At 23.1% G+C, this 18,587-nt stretch overlaps 4 protein-coding genes and 1 long non-coding RNA gene across 13 annotated transcripts; 3 read left to right on the top strand and 2 right to left on the bottom strand.

The window, feature by feature from the left end:
* Positions 1-22: 22 nt before the first annotated feature.
* PGAP5 (Per1-like protein PGAP5) lies at positions 23-3,183 on the top strand. Its single transcript, XM_086915749.1, has 9 exons — positions 23-737; positions 807-952; positions 1,042-1,112; positions 1,175-1,315; positions 1,409-1,576; positions 1,674-1,759; positions 1,816-1,938; positions 2,011-2,151; positions 2,265-3,183. Exons 1-9 carry the CDS (start codon positions 624-626, stop codon positions 2,424-2,426), a joined length of 1,152 nt encoding a protein of 383 aa, XP_086771875.1. The 5' UTR covers positions 23-623; the 3' UTR covers positions 2,427-3,183.
* Positions 3,184-3,623: 440 nt separating this feature from the next.
* Positions 3,624-7,005, bottom strand: TM9SF4 (transmembrane 9 superfamily protein member 4). 2 transcript variants are annotated; one of them, XM_003697183.4, is made up of 10 exons: positions 6,846-7,005; positions 6,193-6,443; positions 5,971-6,117; positions 5,750-5,905; positions 5,399-5,679; positions 5,091-5,309; positions 4,858-5,015; positions 4,513-4,772; positions 4,215-4,398; positions 3,624-4,144 (listed from the first exon to the last, which is right to left on the bottom strand). In XM_003697183.4, exons 1-10 carry the CDS (start codon positions 6,846-6,848, stop codon positions 3,905-3,907), a joined length of 1,899 nt encoding a protein of 632 aa, XP_003697231.1. In that variant the 5' UTR covers positions 6,849-7,005; the 3' UTR covers positions 3,624-3,904. The 2 variants fall into 2 exon arrangements, with proteins under 2 accessions (XP_003697231.1, XP_086771874.1); XM_086915748.1 differs by having other exon boundaries at positions 4,858-5,309; positions 6,846-7,000.
* Positions 7,006-7,609: 604 nt separating this feature from the next.
* LOC147656374 (neuroguidin) lies at positions 7,610-10,004 on the top strand. 2 transcript variants are annotated; one of them, XM_086915762.1, is made up of 4 exons: positions 7,610-7,734; positions 8,335-8,857; positions 8,953-9,303; positions 9,391-10,004. In XM_086915762.1, exons 1-4 carry the CDS (start codon positions 7,726-7,728, stop codon positions 9,414-9,416), a joined length of 909 nt encoding a protein of 302 aa, XP_086771888.1. In that variant the 5' UTR covers positions 7,610-7,725; the 3' UTR covers positions 9,417-10,004. The 2 variants fall into 2 exon arrangements, with proteins under 2 accessions (XP_086771888.1, XP_086771887.1); XM_086915761.1 differs by lacking the exon at positions 7,610-7,734 and adding an exon at positions 7,858-8,246.
* A 2,278-nt stretch (positions 10,005-12,282) lies between these two features.
* On the top strand, positions 12,283-18,441 carry mxt (Eukaryotic translation initiation factor mextil). Of its 7 annotated transcripts, XM_086915755.1 has the most exons (12): positions 12,772-12,928; positions 13,259-13,282; positions 13,537-13,655; positions 13,854-13,994; positions 14,096-14,265; positions 14,341-14,536; positions 14,804-14,875; positions 15,805-15,865; positions 15,947-16,235; positions 16,333-16,585; positions 16,652-16,773; positions 18,172-18,441. In XM_086915755.1, exons 3-12 carry the CDS (start codon positions 13,547-13,549, stop codon positions 18,274-18,276), a joined length of 1,518 nt encoding a protein of 505 aa, XP_086771881.1. In that variant the 5' UTR covers positions 12,772-12,928; positions 13,259-13,282; positions 13,537-13,546; the 3' UTR covers positions 18,277-18,441. The 7 variants fall into 7 exon arrangements, 6 of the variants coding, with proteins under 6 accessions (XP_086771879.1, XP_086771882.1, XP_086771880.1 ...); XM_086915753.1 differs by lacking the exons at positions 12,772-12,928; positions 13,259-13,282 and adding an exon at positions 12,283-12,407; XR_015294592.1 differs by lacking the exons at positions 12,772-12,928; positions 13,259-13,282 and adding an exon at positions 12,294-12,407 and having other exon boundaries at positions 16,652-18,094.
* On the bottom strand, positions 15,716-18,204 carry LOC147656375 (uncharacterized). Its single transcript, XR_015294593.1, has 2 exons — positions 18,034-18,204; positions 15,716-16,251 (listed from the first exon to the last, which is right to left on the bottom strand). It is a non-coding gene; the product is annotated as an uncharacterized LOC147656375 (long non-coding RNA).
* Positions 18,442-18,587: the final 146 nt, after the last annotated feature.

Below are 18,587 nucleotides of genomic sequence, written 5' to 3' on the forward strand. Positions count from 1 at the left end.
ATGATATTTTATGGGTATATCTGAAGTCTTTTTATTTTATCTATATAGTTTATACATTATATATATAGTTTATACATATACATTGTTAATATTATTTACGTAGTATTTTAATATTAGTGTTTATTATTATAACGTTATTGTTTGCTAAATCATTTAAATAATTAATGAAACAATAAATTAATATTATGTATATACTATGTACTTTAATAAAATTGTATTATTCGATATTCAGTATTATCAAATAAGAAATTCTTATTATGATTTAGAATATTTGTTTATTTTTAGTTAATTTAAGAAGATTGAAAGAATTATAGTTTTAATTTTGATTATTAGTAGTTTTGTAGTTTTATTCTATACAATTTTACAAATGAAAATAATAAGGCAATTTATGAATTTGCAAATTGAATTTCATGATAAGACATTAAATATTTAATGCAAAAAATATTATATGTTTATTTTCAATATTCAAAACAAAATATACTTTTTATGTTAAATATATGATACGAATGTATAATCATAATATACGAAAATGTTCAATGTTCAACTAGAATAAAAAAAGAATGTAATATTTGTAATTAATCTTAAATAAATCTTTGAAAATATTTTTACAAAAATAATACAGAATGTTAGATGCCAAAACATTTTCATATAAGAAATATTTAATTGAAGCTGTCATAGCTCTAGTGTGTGTGTTTATTTTTTGTGAATATTTATTATATTATCTTGTGCTTATTCAGGTAAGTTTTATTGGCATATATTATATTTGCAAAATTCAAAATTTTTATATTTTATATTTAATATAATAGTGTACATGGCCTATTTTGGAACCACATAAAATCGATATGACTATTACTCAAATCAAACCAGAAGAAACTCCTGTACATGCAATGTTTATAGCAGATACTCATTTATTAGGTTCTAAACATGGACATTGGTTTGATAAATTAAGAAGGTAAATTAAATGATTAAATAAATAATAAGTAGTTTAATTTCTTAAAAATAAATTTTTTCTCAATTAAAATTCATGTTCTTTTTTTATAGAGAATGGCAAATGTATAGAGCATTTCAAACTATGATTACACTTCATAAACCAGATATAATTTTTATATTAGGTATTTAATAAAAAATTTTTAATGATGAAAAATAAAATTAATTAATAAATATATTATAATAGGTGATTTATTCGATGAAGGACAATGGAGTAGTTCTACAGAATTTGATCAATATGTACAAAGATTCCATTCATTATTTTCAGTACCTAAACATATTCATCTTTATGTTGTTGCTGGAAATCATGATATTGGATTTCATTATGGTAAAATATTTTTAATTATATAATATTTTTAATAATTACAATATTAATATATTATTATATAAATATATTTTTAATCAAAAAGTATTTTTTTAGGAATTACACCATATTTAAATCAACGATTTGTAAATGGTTTAAAGTCACCAAGTGTAAAAAGAGTTAGTATTAGAGGAAATCATTTTGTTTTAATTAATAGTATGGCATTGGAAGGAGATGGATGTTTTTTATGTCGTCCTACAGAAATTGCATTAAATAAAATTGCTAGTAAGCTTAATTTTTGTTAAAAAATTAAATTATATAAATTAAATGAATATTTACCAAAATTTATTAAAACTTATATATAAATAAAAATATTTTTCAGCACATTTAAAATGTGCAAAAAATACAGGAAATAATTGTAACAAAGATAATGTAATTTCAAGATATAGTAGACCAATTATTTTACAGGTTAGTAAATAATTTTATTTTATAAAATAAAAATGATAATATAATTTTTAAATTAGCATTTTCCAATGTATCGCGAATCTGATGAAATTTGCAATGAACTTGATCAAGCACCAGATGAAATAAAAGATATCAAGTTTAGAGAACGATGGGAATGTTTATCAAAAGAAGCATCTGAACAAGTATGTAAATATTCTATAAAAATGATTGATCTAAATGATTATAATTAAACTTATATAAAAAGATTTGTATAGCTTTTAGATATATTGAATCCAAGACTTATTATTAATGGACACACCCATCATGGCTGTAGAAGAATTCATAGAAAAGATATATTGGAATTTACAATATCATCTTTTAGTTGGCGTAATAAAGATAATCCTTCACTACTATTGGTATGTTCTAGAGTTTAAAAAAATATTTAATTCAATTTTATAATTTTATATTATTATATTAATATTTTATAATATTATATTATTATGAATTTTTAAAATGTATTATATTTCAGGGTGTATTTACTCCCAATAATTATTCTATATCAAAATGTTATATGCCTGTAGAATCTACAGAAATCAAAATTTATATTGTCAGTATAATGTGCATTTTCATATATTTTATTATAAAATGTAAATTAAAACAAAATCGATATTATCTTTTAAAATTTCATTAAAAAGATTACTATATATTATTATATATTACTATATATTAATATCAATAAAAAAGCAAAAAAATTACAAATATATAATTATAAACATAAGAAAAAACATAGAAATATAAGCCTCAGATTATTGAAAAATATTTGTCTTTATATATATAAAATCTTTAACGATATTAATTACATTTTATTTACATTATTTATAAAATATTTATCTTATTTATTTTTATTCAAATCAATACAATAATTATACTTCAACTTTATCAAATTTTGAAAATTACTTTATTTTATATATTTTAATTTTTGTTTTTCATTATTTTACGAAACAGTTATTCTATTGAAAAAGAAATTGTATACAAATATGTATAAAAGAATAAGAATATTAAAAATCGCAAATATAATCAATACACATTTATAAAACTTATATACAACTATATGTTTAGTTATAATATATCAATATTAAAAATTTCATAAAATACTATACAGATACTAGTACAGATTTAGTAATAGATTTAGTAATACTTGAATAATTGAAAATACAGATCTTTATAATTATGCCAAAATTAATATTATATAATAATTGATAAATCTTTTAAGTGATATAATATATATTAAGAAATAATGAAGAAATATACTTTTAACTTATTTGAACATAACTGATTATTAATATTATATGCATTTAATGCATTTTTATTTGTTAACAAATAATTATAAATATAATTTGTAAAATTTTCATCTTATTGTAATAAAAAACAAAATAATTATGAATTAATACTACTATTGTACTGATATTGATTATAACTAATATACTAAGTAAAGTGGAATAGATAGTACATTTAAGAGTACTAAGAAAATAATTCTACATGCAAAAATAAATTGAAAAAAAAAAAAAAAAAAAAAAAAAAAAAAAAAAAATTCAATTTTTTTTTTTTACATATTGAATCTCTCTCTACCCAATAGTACAATTTATCCAACTTCATTATGTATAACTTATAATATTATTTATACTTAATAAAAATGTTATAATTATATATTTTTTATATTATTTAAAAAAAAATAATATTAATACTTAATTAATAATTTATGCATTTCTATATATGAATATGAAAATAAAATGTTTCATTTTATAAATTATAAGTACTTTAATACAAAATTTTTTTAATATTTAAGATTTAATAAAAACTGAAAATTATGTATTAATAATGCAATGAATGAAGTTATACATCATTCTCTTTAATTACAATTTTTTCTGTTCATTCATAAATTTTACATATTTTTCATTATAAACAGAACAATTTTATAATATGTAAGAATATTATTTGGTAAATATAGTTCTCATTTGTAACCAAATGAAATTAATATATTGAAACTGAAAATAAACTATTGTACTATTTTGGTTTCACATATATTTCATTTAAAGTAATTAAATATTTTTTGTAACACATATTGAAATAGTGTTACTTTTCTTAATCACTGATAGGATCAATGATTGACTAGTCTATTTTTACAGCAGCATATATTTTTCGAATAAATGCATAAGCTGCAAAAAATCCTATTGTACCAGTTAATAACCAAAATGTTAAAACCATTAATCCAGTGTAACCAAAATACAAAAGTGTTGGAATTAGTTCTGTTATTTCTAATTTTGTCATAAAATAAAAAATTGAATAAGCTAAAACATATACAGCTGATCCTCCACTGACAATAAAACTTCTCCACCACCATCGATAATCCTAATGAAGAATAAGATATATAATATGTATATATATTATATAAGATTGAAAATAATTATTTATTACTTACTTCTCCACATAATTGAAAATAGACCATAACTATAGAAATTTGAGAGCAAGAAATAACAAGTATACAGAAAACTAGAAAGAGGAATCCAAATAGATAATAAAATTGATTTTCCCACAATGCAGTTAGGATGAAAAATAATTCTATAAAAACAGCACCAAAAGGAAGAATTCCAGCCATTAATGTACTATAACAAATGATAAATATATTTAATTTTTAATGTAATATTTAATAATAATGTAATGATTTCTATGTAAAATAAAATTATATGTATGCTTTCATACTATTTTTATACACTTACCATAGTATTGGATTCATATACCATAATTGATCAGGAACTTGTCTTGGAATTTGATTTGTTCTAACAGGATGTGTAAATGGTTGTTTACGATATCCAAAGAAATATCCAAGATATACAAGAGGAAGTGAAATACCAAACCATAAACACAATAATGCTAACATTGTTTTAAATGGTACTGCGCCTGAACTATGCTTTCCCCATATAAAAAAATTTAAGAAGAAACAAGTAGTAAATACTATTCCAGGAAAAAGCGTTGCTGTCTATAATAAATTATATGGCAATGTAAAAAATTTTGTTCCATTTTTTAAATTTTATACCAATTATATTAATATGTTCTATATTTACCAATAACGCAGTTCTTCTCCATTTTCGACCGCGCATTGTTTTATAAAGACGTGCAGAAAAATATCCAGCAATTAAACCAGAAAATACATACAGAAATATTGCACATGTTCCAAGTGCACCTCTACTAGCTGGAGAAAGCATTCCTAACATTGCAAAAACTGAAAATATATCATAAAAGTAACAAAAATATTTTAATAATAATATATTTCTCATAAAAAAATATAAATTCTTACATATCGTGATTAAAGCCATAAAAAATATTTGTATTCCACTGCCTATTACAGCAGCAAATAACCGAGGATTTGGAGGAGGTCGAAATACATCTCCATGAACAAGTTTCCAACCAGTTTCTTCAATTGTTTCATCTAAGCCTGCTAAACTATCGCTCTCACCAGCATTGTAACGTGCAATATCTCTTCTTAGAGTTCGAACCATGATCATTGTTAAAATCCCTATATAATTTTATTAAAAATTTTTATATATTTCAAAATAATTTAAGACAAGCATCAATAATTTAAGAAAATATATCATAAATATTTACCAGAAAGAAAAATAACTACAATAAGTGAATTGATGATTGAAAACCAATGAATTTCAACATCACTCATTCCTAGATATATGTCCCATCTGCTTGCCCAACTTACATCAGATTGCTTCCAATCCACAGTATATAAGAATAGAAGTTTGGTTCCTTTAGGGTTAACAAATTGAAGATTTGCCTGAGGATGTGAGGGTAGTATACAAGTAGTTTTATCAAACTTTAGTTGACTTACATCAACTGAATGAGCTTCTACTTCAAATCCAACTACTCTAAATTCATTTCTATGAAAGATAAAAAATAATTATATTTTGATATATAATTTATATGTCAAATAATATTATTTATACTAACTCTCCATATTTATGATAACTTAATTTTAATTTAAGATAATTATTAATGTAATATTGGCCATTCATAATACCACCCAAACGATATCCATGATATACAATTACATTATTTGTATCTTTCTGAACTTTTTTTGTTGCTGCTGGCAAATTATCAATTAACCTAAGAATAAAAAAAGTTATAACAAGTATATATATAATACAAAATATAATTTCATATATACTTACAAATGTACAGTATAATCATGTTGAATACGTTCTATAACAAGTTGTGATTCTTTTTCATTCCATGTCATAAGTTCATTTGGTCCATGACATAATAATCTACACATTATGTTTTCTGCCATTGATACTTCATATGGTGTACTTACAATTCTATATAAAAATAAATTAAATAAATTTCTAAAAAATAAAATCTAATAATAATAATAATAAATAATAAGTCCTTACCTGTCACCACGTAATACTTCTCCTAAATTTTCTGATTTATAATCCTTACTTCCATTTTTTGGTACACAAAAAGGAATAGAATAATAATCATATGGTAATTGTGTGTGAGTACTGGTCATTTTAACTGCTTTAACATCAATTTTTTGTCCCTTTTTAAATTCTACTGGAGCAACACCAGGCACATAAAAGCCATTTGTTTCAATTAATAAGCATATTATTACAAATATTGCATTGCTTTTTTTTAATCTCCCCTATTAATAAGAATGTAACATATAATATTTTTATTAAGGTAATTAAAAACAATTGATACTTTTTAATAACATCTATAATTGCAATGAATATAGATTTAAACATAATTTATTCATAAATACAAATACAAATATACATGATTATTTACAATAATGATATGTTTTAATAATTTCAATTTATTATTAAACTAATATTAACACTTAAGATATTTTTTCGTAACTATGATAAACAATGCCATTAAATTTCTGACAGGACTAATAGAATTGTATTTTATGATTACCATCATTGCAAAGTTAGAAAATATTATATTAAAAAAGAACTACTATATTTGATTAATAAACATTTTTTTTTTATAATATTTTATCTTAAGTATTAAACAAAAATAATAAATAAGATACACTTACCATTCTTTAATATTGTTTTCGTTAGAGGCGCGCCACGCCGTATGCCTTATTTTATTCTTAATTGCTGTTCGTTTCTACTGCGTTCACGTCAAAAATGAAATTTATTTCAACATGAAGTTTATAGACATTTGTTAGTAAAATAATACAAGAATGATGCTTTATAAAATTCCCTAGTAAAATGATATATATATTACTCTATATTATGATATTTATCAATAGTAACTTTTATCGATTTAAATTATTTAAAAAAAAACTTTATAATTTTTATAAGCATATATCATTTATATTTTATTAAATTTAAGTATTTAATTGCAAAATTAGAATAAACATTAAATACTTTCTCTATTCAATAATTTTAATTATTTAGATTTTATTAAATAATATAATATTTATTTTAAAAAATTTATTTTATATATTTTTAGTTTAATAATTTTATTTTTTTAAAGATCAATATAATTATAATAATATAGTATGATACGTTTTCAGTGTGATATTTGAAACATTAATTTTCCTACAAAAAATTTGTTTCTGAATTTATTCTTAAAATTCCCGCAATTTTTTATCCTTGCAATGAAAAGGAAGTGAACCTTTTATAAATATAATATATTATTTAATCAACTATTTAATCTATTTCATTTCTATAATTATAAATTTAATATTCATAAATAATATAATCATTATTTTTAAATCTGTAAAACTCTATTTTTTATTAAAAAATGGAAACATTTTTGCTATATAATAGAAGGTGTTTTGATCAAGCTTTTCCGAGCGAAAAAATATATCCCCGAAAAGGAAAATATCGTCCCACGTGGGGACTCGTTTAATTACAAGTTACGTTATTTAGATATGCATCTATTCGGTTAATTTTTATTTCAGAACAATGGTACAAGTAAGTGGAAACTTTTAAGTATATTATTTTAATAAATTTCTTCGTAAATTGTCTAAATCAATGCATTTTTCTATCAAGTCTATTGGAAATTTTTGATTGTTTTTTTTTCCGTTGTCATCCATTAGTAAATAGGAAAGATGGCAGCAGATTATTGCGCTTTTTTCCCGTACATACATGGCTCCGACATTTTTCTTCAAATTAAGCCTTTCTATAAATTTTTAGGTGAAACTTATACAAAAACATTGGTTACGTTTCGATTTTATGAACAAAATTTAGCGCGTATTTCATTTTTTAAATAAAATGTGATTAATATTGAGATAAATAAGTTATATAGTGATTTTTATATATTGAACTTGTGTAAAATACGGAAGACGATAGAAAAATTTTAAGTGATATTGTTAAAGAATATTTAAATTTACGTGAAGTAAAAATTTAATGTTTTATAAATGAATTCATTGTGAAACACGTATTTATAAATATTTTTTTTTAAACAAAATATGACAATAATGAGGGTAGATTTTTCTTTATATATTTAATTTGTATTCAAGTTTTATATTAAATTGAATATATATTTTTAACAATGAAAAATTATGTTTACAGGCAATTGATGAAATGGAACAAAGAGATCTTCCACAGGCATTTCGCTTGCTTGGGGAAATGAATGCTAATGTCCTACAAGTTAATCAACTTGTAGACAATATGTTAGTCCGTGTCAAAAATGGAGAAATTTCTACAGATAAGGGTCTTAGTTTTCTAGAAATGAAATATCATATGTTACTTTCTTATTTGATTAATTTAACTTATGTGGTTTTGAGAAAATGTTCTGGAGAACGTATAGAAGGAGATCCATCAATTGATCGCTTAATTGAAATAAGAACTGTCCTAGAAAAAATCCGACCAATAGATCACAAATTAAAATATCAAATAGATAAACTTGTTAAGACTGCTGTAACTGGTACTATTAACAATGATGATCCAACTAATTTTAAAGCAAACCCAGATGCATTTGATAGTAATGATGAAGAATCTGATAGTGATCAAGATAAAGTAGATGGTTTCAAATCAATACAGGCAAGAAAATCTAATATTTATGTACCACCAAAACTTGCTGCAGTACATTATGGTCAGTATTTATGAATCTATATTGTATGCAATGATTACAGATTCATATATAATTTTTCAAAATATGTTTGAATATCTTATTTTTTTTATTCATAGATGGAGATGAAACAATTACTGAAAAAATTCGTAAAGCAGGAGAAAGAGCTCGCAGACGTGCAGTGTCAGGTGCTGTTTTAAGAGAATTAAAAGAAGAATATTTAGATGCTCCTATTGAAGATAAACATGGATTAGCAGAAAAGCAAGCTAGTCTAGGTCGAGAAAATAAGCGGAAGATAGAATATGAAGAAAATTATATGACGCGTTTACCTGTTACTAAACAAGAAAAACACAGACGTCATCAAATAACAACTATTGGTACACTTGGAGAAGAAATTACAACTTTTGGAGAATCATCTTCAGTATCTGCTAAAAAGAGAAAAGCTCAAAAAAAAGGCAAAGCTAAAAAAAGTAAATTATTTTATTTCATTAAATATGCTTATTTTGTATGTAAATGTTTTTTAATATATTATATAAAATAATTTGATTTTTTTTTAGGTTTCAAGAAAAAACGGCATCATTAAATCGAGTTTATAAAAATTTAAAAAGCTGAATTTCATACAGCATTAATAATTAAGGTAAAATGCAAATTTACTTCAATTCTTCTTGACAAATGCAGATGCCATAATACTCGTTAATAAGTTAAGATAATAACTCATAAACAACTAGTTATAAAAAAAAAAACAATCGTCGACGGTGAAATAAAATAGCACGATGGTAATTTATTACTACATAAGACATACTAATGGTGTAATAATTGATAATTATAGTTAATAATGATTTTAATCTTTAATTGTTGTCTAAAATCAATTTTTATCTATGGGGTTGAAATATTCCATAAGTCACAAAAAATTTTCTGATGATATTAAGTACATGAAAAAATGTCAAAGTACATACGAGCTTAACTTAAAAATGTGTATAATTGTGACAATTAATGAAATAATGGATTTCGGCTCCAGGATCTAAAATTGCAAGTTAAACGTACAAGTTGAAAGCAGAAAAATTTTCTGCTTTATTTTAAGATATTCTGCTATAGATGAAAAAACCAATAACATAGCAGGAAGGATGATATTGAATTAATTGTTACAAAAGCGTAAAAATCACAAGACATTCAATGCAAGAATTAGAAAATTCAAGTTTAACAAAAAATGATTTTAGAAATTGCAAGTATTCTGCAACTTCTAAAAATATTGTTCATCGTGCGATATCGCGTGTCTTAGGATTTTCTCGCTATTTTAGAGTAGAATGTAGTAGTTAATAGTTTTACTATTATATGTATGTTTCGTTTGTGTTTTTCCCCTGGTAAACTGTTGAGGCTATTATATCTTGATATAAGTCATCATTTATGTTAAGTTTAATTTTTTATAATGTGTTTATGTATTGTATTTGTTATTTTAACTTAGATTGATTTGATTAAGTTGTTAAACTTATATTAAAAGTAATATAAGGATAACACGAATGTGTCAAAATTCAAAATTGATATTGTCAATTTCTCAATTTCTATTTAGGTTTACTGTATTTAGTTTTTTAGAGAGAGGGTATGTGTGATATTAAAAGAAAAACTAATATACGAAGACTAGAGCGAAAATCACTTCTGCAATAGAATAGAATTTGTACAATCAAATTATAAGAAATATCCATATCTTGTGCTTAAATAGATTTCATTTTTTAAGTATTAGATGTAACTTTGGGTATTTTTTTAAACCCAAAACTAACGTTTCCTTTTAAAATAAAGGAAGAATGATATCAAATGCATTTAATATAAATTATTACATGGATATTTGTATCCAGTAATTGTTCCTGCAGAAGTGATACGCATTACCTTCAAAAATACTAATTCGTTATATGCTATAACCAAGGGCTCAACCATCCATAGATGTTATATTTTTTACAGAAGTGTTCATAGATTGAGCCAACTTGGTAATGCATGATGTTACATATGCCCTCTCTTTTTCAATCTGTGAAGACGATTAAAATGTGATAAATTATTCATGGAATAATAGTTAAAGAAACTAACAGAATAGCACAATTGCTGGGCATTATTTACAAGTGCTAGCAAGCCTAATGTCAGCAGCCTTGTCGTATTTGGTAATGAAGTTGGAATACTGAATAGCGGGAAGATTTTGATTAATAATGAAGGTATACTTAAAAAATCTCATGCTCGTTTAATGTACGGCATGCAAAATAATTAATGCAAAATTACAATTGGTTTCAAAATTTGCCCGACATTTAGTTTTCTCATACTTTAAACATAGATGATAATTTTTGAAACACACTTACAACTGAAATAACTGTAAGTCCAAAATAATAAGTCGTGTGTGAGTGTGTGTGTATATTTATATATACATATATAAATAATATATATTCATCATTTTTACTTTCTGAACTGTTTATAAATACTCATTGAAAAATATCATAATGTTGTTTGCAATAGATAAAAGAGATTTGAATTAAATAATATTTATATCTTTATGATTAAATCTGTTTGTTAAACATAAAGTTCTTGATATGTTTACATATTTTGGACTTATAGTAAAAGTGTATGGGTGTAAAAAATATTCATATGAAACACATATCCACACACAACATATAGCAGCAAAATAATAGGATTACATTGAATACACTACCTCAAATCAATAGAAATATGGATTTACAATAATAGAACTGCATCAGTTACGTTTACATTGTTGTGTTATTGTTTATTTATACATTTACTGATAACGTAATTTTGTTATGAAATATATGATACATATTATGCCTTATAAAAAAAAATATTTAGAGTTTGTTATCTCTTTGACCTGCTTAGCAGGTATGAATTTTTTAGCAATGTACAAAGAAAGCACAAAGTATGTAAACGTTACTGTGAGCAGGGAGTTTAAAGTAGTCCTTCAAATCCAACAACGCTGCCGAATACCAAACTAAAAAGAAAAACAAAGTATCTTTGCAGCAAAAACGAGATAAAAATGATTTATTGACTACATTCATAGTCTGAAGAATGTAATGTTTCATTTATTAATGAATTTTGTATAATTTATGTACTAAGACAATTCAATGTATGTGAGAGAGCGAGAACGCGTGCGCGCGAGAGAGAGAGAGAAAGATAATTGTATATTACAAATGGTTATTATGAATGAATTATTATTATTATAAATTAATATTATTATTATAATTATTATGATTATTCTGATTATTATTATTATATTATCATTATCATGATCATCATCATCATCATCATCATGTAGAATGCTTCTTACTGACTGAATAAAATGTTTTCAATGTCAATAATTTATTTATATATATGTAATAAGCTTATGTTGTATAATATGAAGTCATATGAAATTAACAAAACTGTTTTCAATTAGATTCTTTTACTAGTGAATTCTAAACATGTTGGTATCATTGTTTTAAATTTAAGACACTTGAATATATCTTCGTAACGTATGTCAACGGCATATCTTACCAATTTCTTTCAGACGGTCTGCCTGTCGTTGATCTGTGGCACGGCCGACGTGGTGGTAAGTGTCTTTTTAGCGATAAAAATTTAAATATAGATAACTATTTTTTGAATGTAGTAATTTGGTTAAAATATTAAACGTTAAATATTTGATATAATGTATGTTAGCTTTCATAATTTTAGATTTTATAATATTAGTCATATTAATTACTGCATTAATAGAATTTAGTTTTTTATTACTTATATATATCAAATTTTACTTATGTCATTTATTTTCTATTTTATATAATTTTAATAAGTTATATTTTCTTCCATTTTTTTTTCTTTTTTATTCCCTTCCACTTTTCCTTTCCCACTCTTGTTTTCTCCTTTCTTTTGCTTACTATCTCTCTTTGTTCTTTGTATATTTTCCTTCTTCTTCTAACGTACCTTTCAAGATGTCGAAAGTGCCAGAGGCGCTCGCATGGGGACCGTATAAATTATTTTTATCTCTACGTAGACCACAGTAAAATAACCTGCTATTGTAAAGAGTCTATGTTTCGCATCAACTTCACAACTGTGATAAATATTGTTAAAATTTACGTTAGTATATATTAAATGTTTAATTTTTTCTTTTCTTATTAGTAATTATTTTCTTCATAAACCACTCTTTTCCTTAGTTATTTTTAAATCACCCGCGGCGCAAAACTATACATCGAAAATTTAGAATATACTTTTCAAAGTAATTAAATTTAAGATAGTAATATATTCCGTTTTTCTTTAATATTAATCTCATCATGACCTCTTGTTATTAAAAAAATATAAATATAATAACATTAATGATACATTAATAACATAATAACATTTATATATATATTAATTCTACAAATAATCAAATATCGAATAATGTCATGTTACAAAAACATCCCATAGTTTATGAAAAAAAATCAGTTATATGTAAGTATATTGTTATTTTATTTCTATTTTTTTCAAAATAGATTATATATTCATGTCTTCTTAACTTTATGAAAATATATATTTATAATTATATTTATATATATATTATAATTATGAATATATATATTTATAATTTTAAATAATTAGAGATTATGTTTAATTATAATTTTATAAAATTATATTTAATTTCTAATTATTTAATAAATTCTTTTATTATAATATTTATTTTCTCATATTTTTTTTTTTTATTTAAGATTAAAAAGAATGGCCGCTACACAACTAAATCGAGCACGAACCATCAAGAAAGTTGAAAAACCTCGACCGCTTAAACTTAATCAACGCCACGCGACCGTCGATGGGCGGATTACGACTGGTAATTATATTTTATTATAATTATATTTACATTAATTTATTTATATAATTTTTTTCTATATTATATTTAAATATGTATTAAAATATATATATATATATATATATATATATATATATATATATTGGATTTCAATAATATAATTCTTTTATATTTTTATATTCTTAATATATAATTAAATTTAAAAATTATATTTTATAGTGGAGGATATAGTCTCCTTAATCGACAATGTTGCAATGCAACTAACTAATGGCTTCCATGACCGAGCGCTGCAAATGAATGTGATTACAATGTGCAATCATTTAAAACTTTATGCTCATCAATTAGAAGCTATTTATAAAGGTATAATTTAAAATAATATAAAGTTTAAAATAATATTTGTAATATAAAAAAAAATAATTCTAGATATTAAAAATTTCAATTATTTTTTCATTAATATATAGATCAGCTAGATAGAGCTTTTGTGGCAATCAGAAATGGAAGTCAAGACGAAAGACTAGATTTGACGACTAGGGTTCACTTGCTGGAACTTATAGAATTAAGAGCTAAACAATGGCGTCACACAGATTCTATGGACGTATATTATACACAAAAATTATCTCATTTGGATAATGTATGTTAAATTACATTTTTTAAATTATTTAATATAATTAAATAAATTATAAACAAAACTATATGATAATAATAGGCAGAAGCAATTCCTGATACACCTACAAATGCATTGTCATCTCCAATGGCAACTATGACTTCACCTACTATAACACCTATCTTGGGACCTGGTGAAGTTATAAAAAATAGTGGCAAATTTGTTAAACCTACTCGTATTCCTGGAAAAAACTACTGTAAAGATGAAGTTGTTATACGTAACAGTGATTCTGGTAAAGGTAAGAAAAGTTTAAAATTTTTAATTATATTAGTAATATGTACATTGTAGGCAAAATATATATGTAAAACTTCGTATTATAATGTAGAATATGGCTTCCATGTTTTAATTTCTGAATGGTTTATTTTAATTTTAAGTTACCATTGCACTATATTTTTGGATCTGTTTTTTGATATATCTTATATTTTATATACTACTAGTTTTTGACATCTATTGTAAGTAGTAAGTATTATATTTCTACTTCTAAATCATTTGCACAAAAATACAGTGATGGGAATAAAAGGGCGGCGGGTTCACATGATCGAAGAGCTCAGCCAGACAATCATCTCCTTCCAGCGAGGTAAACAAACAATTTGCAGATGGCTTAATAGCATCATGTTCACGCATTATAAAAATAACCAATTATATATTTTTTTAATATCTTTATATATCCTAATATTTCCATTATATCAATTCATTTTATAAAATATTAGAAATTTAAATTTTATGTTTTTATTAGAAATTTTGATAAATATATTATATATTTGTTTATAAAATATTAAATTACTGTAAATTTTTTTAATAAAATATAACAATTTCTCACAATATCATATAAATACAAATTTATAATATAATTGATATTATATGATATTCCTAAGTATATTTTGTGTTATAACTTACTTTATTTTTATTTGCATGAAATATTTTGTCTTTATATGTTATTATGTTATTATTTCATTGAATGAAATTATTATGAAAATTTTGTTATGTGATTACTAAAAAATTTTTTTGTACAATTGTCTTGTTATCATATTGTAATATCATTAGCATATGCATATTATTTGCAGCTTAATAAGTCACATTTAAATAAATAAAATATTGAATAGCATTAATATTATATTGATATTGCAATTATATTTAACATTGCATATTACAATTTCTATTCAACATTTTATATATTTTATATAATTTTTTTTTTTTTTTTTTTTGCTTATAAATGCTTATACTTCTAAATATATCTAAAAATTATTTTATCTCTTTTTACAGGACAATATTTCCACAATTAATGTTAAACCTTTTAATGTTGTAATGCATAAATAATTTGTTTTAAAGTGTTTGAATAGTATCTATATTTACATAGTATCTATTTTTGATAATTTTGCATTGATAAATTGCCACACATTAACCACAATGCAAATGATTACTTACATAATAAACTTTATTATGATAACAAATTTTACATTTGATCAATATTATAAAATATTGTTTCTAATATAATAATTTTTTCAGTAAACCCTGGAGCCAAAGAACGACTTGTCCAAATCACGGGTACTTCCGAGGACAAGATACAGTAAATATAATTTTAATTTTATTTGATATTTTATTTTAAAAAATTTTAAATATCTAATTTATTTATTTATCTTCACGCTAGTTACGCGAAGGATTTGATAAAAGATACGATACAACGAAATGCATCGCCGGTGAGATTAGAACAAGGTGGAGGAGAAAAAGGAGCTATGGGTGGTTCAAGCTCCTCATTAAATAGTAGTGCATCAGACGAAAGTAATCGATTGCAACATCAACAACAAAACTCTCGTTTACGAAGTTCACTCCTCCACAGCTTCTCCACCAACGACGCCAGTATAGGCGAATATAAATATACGGTTACTGTTGGTAACCAATCTTTAAAAATCACAGGATGCAATCTTGATCTTGTTAGGGTAATCATTTTTTTTCCTAAAAATATAAATAAAATTATGTATTGTTTTTTAATTATTTTTAATTTAATATTACTGACATAATTAATATGTATATTAGACTGCAAAGCTAGTTTTAGATGAACATTTCTTGGGAGATTCTGAAAATTTTACAAGTGGTATAGAATATTTCAATTTTGAAGAAGAATCTCCTTATTCAATCTCGTCTTCCAATACACAAAAAACATTATTAACTCCAAGCAATACAAATGAAGTAGGCCGAGAATTAAATATGGATAGTGCTGCAACTTCAGAAAGTGAAGAAACTTATAAACCTCATATAATATCTGAACCAAATTCATCAACTCAGGAAGGTAATTATTTCGATTGTTAAAAGCTTTTAAATATAAAACATAATATTTTGATAATACTGTATTTAGTTCCAGAAGTTAGAGAACTCACGTATGAGTTTTTGTTGCTGTGTTCAACAGGCCCTTATGCTAAACGGCCACCTGCAGATTGGGTTCGCATTCAAAAGGAATGTCCCAACATTGTTCGCAAGGTACATCAATGTGATACCAATGCTAATCACCTGATGTACAACAATGTTACTTACTAATTTTCTTTGCAAAATGACATAAGATTAACTTTTCGAAATTAATTTAATTGTTTTGAAGTTACATTTATTTTCTATATCAAAATGACAACACTAAAATAATTGTTGTATGTTTTTACTCATTTCATTTTTAAAATACTTGTCACTGTTGAATCTTATTATATTATTGAAAACAATAGCATGATAATATAAAAAAATAGATATCTTTTATTAGTTTATAGACGGCAATTCTCGAAAATTATAACTATCTAATAATTATTGATTTTTATTAAAAAGATTAATCTTTATTCTTTAAATTTACTTTTTTTCTATTTTAAATTACAAAGTCAATATTTTAAGTGATATGTCTATAATATAAAAACATGTTACTAGACTTATACGTAAAATGTACGTATTTAAACTAAAAATTTAATGTAGTACTATAATGATTTTTGTGATATTTTATGCTTTTAACCAAAAATATTATTCTATCAGTATTATTTAGAAAATTGATTATATATAAGATTTGTTTTTTTGTGTTACTAAATAACTTTTTTTATTGAAAGCAACATAATTTCTTTTCAAATTGTAGTAATATATTAATAATTACTACTATTTTGTTATATTAGTATGATATGTTTGTTATGAAATTAGATCTTTATAATATGTATGTGATAAGCTATAAAAAGTTGTTCTTTTTTAAATATATTCTTTTATTTTGTGTTATTAAAAATGAAATGATCTCAATGTTTATCTTTTTTTATTTTGAATTTAAAATTTGGTTAATAATTTGAAAAGCGAATATATCATATGTTGCGTTTGTTATACGTTATATAATCTCAAATTTTATACTTTCTTAAATTGTTTTTATATTTCATAAATATTATAATTTGTTTGGTAATTGTATAGTTTTTTAATATATATTAAATCTAAATTATTAAAAAAATAATTAATATTAAATGAGTTAAAAAAAATTACTGCAATTTTTATTATTTGAGAAATATAATAGAAATATTAAATATATGATATAAGAAATTGAAAACAATTTATATTATAAATATTATTGTATAACATTTATGAAATTTTAAAAATAATAAAACATTTTTACTTTGTATTTTTTAAAATCATGTGATATATATATTATAACAAAAGTATAACAAATTCCTATTTTTCTTAAAAATTATTATATTGGAAAATGTTTGTGTCACTAAAATGGCATGTACTTACATAAACCATTTAACACCTGCTTTACGATTTCAAAGCATGCTCCTCATAACATCATAAAAAGGTAATGTGCAAAATATAATGTTTATTACATAATATTTAATAATCATTATACAATTAAGTATTATTTTTATTTTACAGGAACCGATTCGCTGGTTCGAACCGGAAACATATAAAGCTAAGATAGCAGCTGCTGGTCTTATTACAGTATTGACAATTGGAGAAGGAGAAACTGATCCAGAATGAAATTACATAATTTAATATTTTGATCATCAAATTGTATGTATTAATTTACATCGGTTTTTATCTCGATGTATTGTGATAAATTTTCAAAACTTTGTATAATATTCTAAAATGAACAAATGTGTAATATGTATGACTTCATTGCAATACACAATAATTTATGAGTAACAACATGTATTGCTCAATTATAGCAATACAAAATGACTAGTATAAATATTGAGATATGCGCTAATATTTAACAATATTGTGCGTGTTTAAAATTAATTATTTTTTTTTAAATAATATTTTAATAAGCATTTATGCTTTTTTATTGT

This window comes from Apis florea, unplaced genomic scaffold, assembly GCF_048593485.1.
Source record: "Apis florea isolate Af1SG1 unplaced genomic scaffold, ASM4859348v1 contig_3793_pilon, whole genome shotgun sequence".
NCBI lineage: Eukaryota > Metazoa > Arthropoda > Insecta > Hymenoptera > Apidae > Apis > Apis florea.

What these genes read in the sequence shown, in the direction of transcription:
- PGAP5 (XM_086915749.1), top strand. Translation starts at nt 624, where the DNA reads ATGTTAGATGCCAAAACATTTTCATATAAGAAATATTTAATTGAAGCT. An exon ending in GTAGACCAATTATTTTACAG is followed by an intron (nt 1,760 to 1,815) that starts GTTAGTAAATAA and finishes TTTTTAAATTAG; the next exon opens with CATTTTCCAATGTATCGCGA. An exon ending in ATAATCCTTCACTACTATTG is followed by an intron (nt 2,152 to 2,264) that starts GTATGTTCTAGA and finishes ATTATATTTCAG; the next exon opens with GGTGTATTTACTCCCAATAA.
- mxt (XM_086915753.1), top strand. Translation starts at nt 13,547, where the DNA reads ATGGCCGCTACACAACTAAATCGAGCACGAACCATCAAGAAAGTTGAA. An exon ending in ACTTCCGAGGACAAGATACA is followed by an intron (nt 15,866 to 15,946) that starts GTAAATATAATT and finishes TCTTCACGCTAG; the next exon opens with TTACGCGAAGGATTTGATAA. An exon ending in GTCCCAACATTGTTCGCAAG is followed by an intron (nt 16,774 to 18,171) that starts GTACATCAATGT and finishes TTTATTTTACAG; the next exon opens with GAACCGATTCGCTGGTTCGA.
- LOC147656374 (XM_086915761.1), top strand. An exon ending in ACTTGCTGCAGTACATTATG is followed by an intron (nt 8,858 to 8,952) that starts GTCAGTATTTAT and finishes TTTTATTCATAG; the next exon opens with ATGGAGATGAAACAATTACT. An exon ending in AAAAGGCAAAGCTAAAAAAA is followed by an intron (nt 9,304 to 9,390) that starts GTAAATTATTTT and finishes ATTTTTTTTTAG; the next exon opens with GTTTCAAGAAAAAACGGCAT.
- TM9SF4 (XM_086915748.1), bottom strand. An exon ending in AGTTATCATAAATATGGAGA is followed by an intron (nt 5,680 to 5,749) that starts GTTAGTATAAAT and finishes TATCTTTCATAG; the next exon opens with AAATGAATTTAGAGTAGTTG. An exon ending in ATTTTCAATTATGTGGAGAA is followed by an intron (nt 4,145 to 4,214) that starts GTAAGTAATAAA and finishes ATTCTTCATTAG; the next exon opens with GATTATCGATGGTGGTGGAG.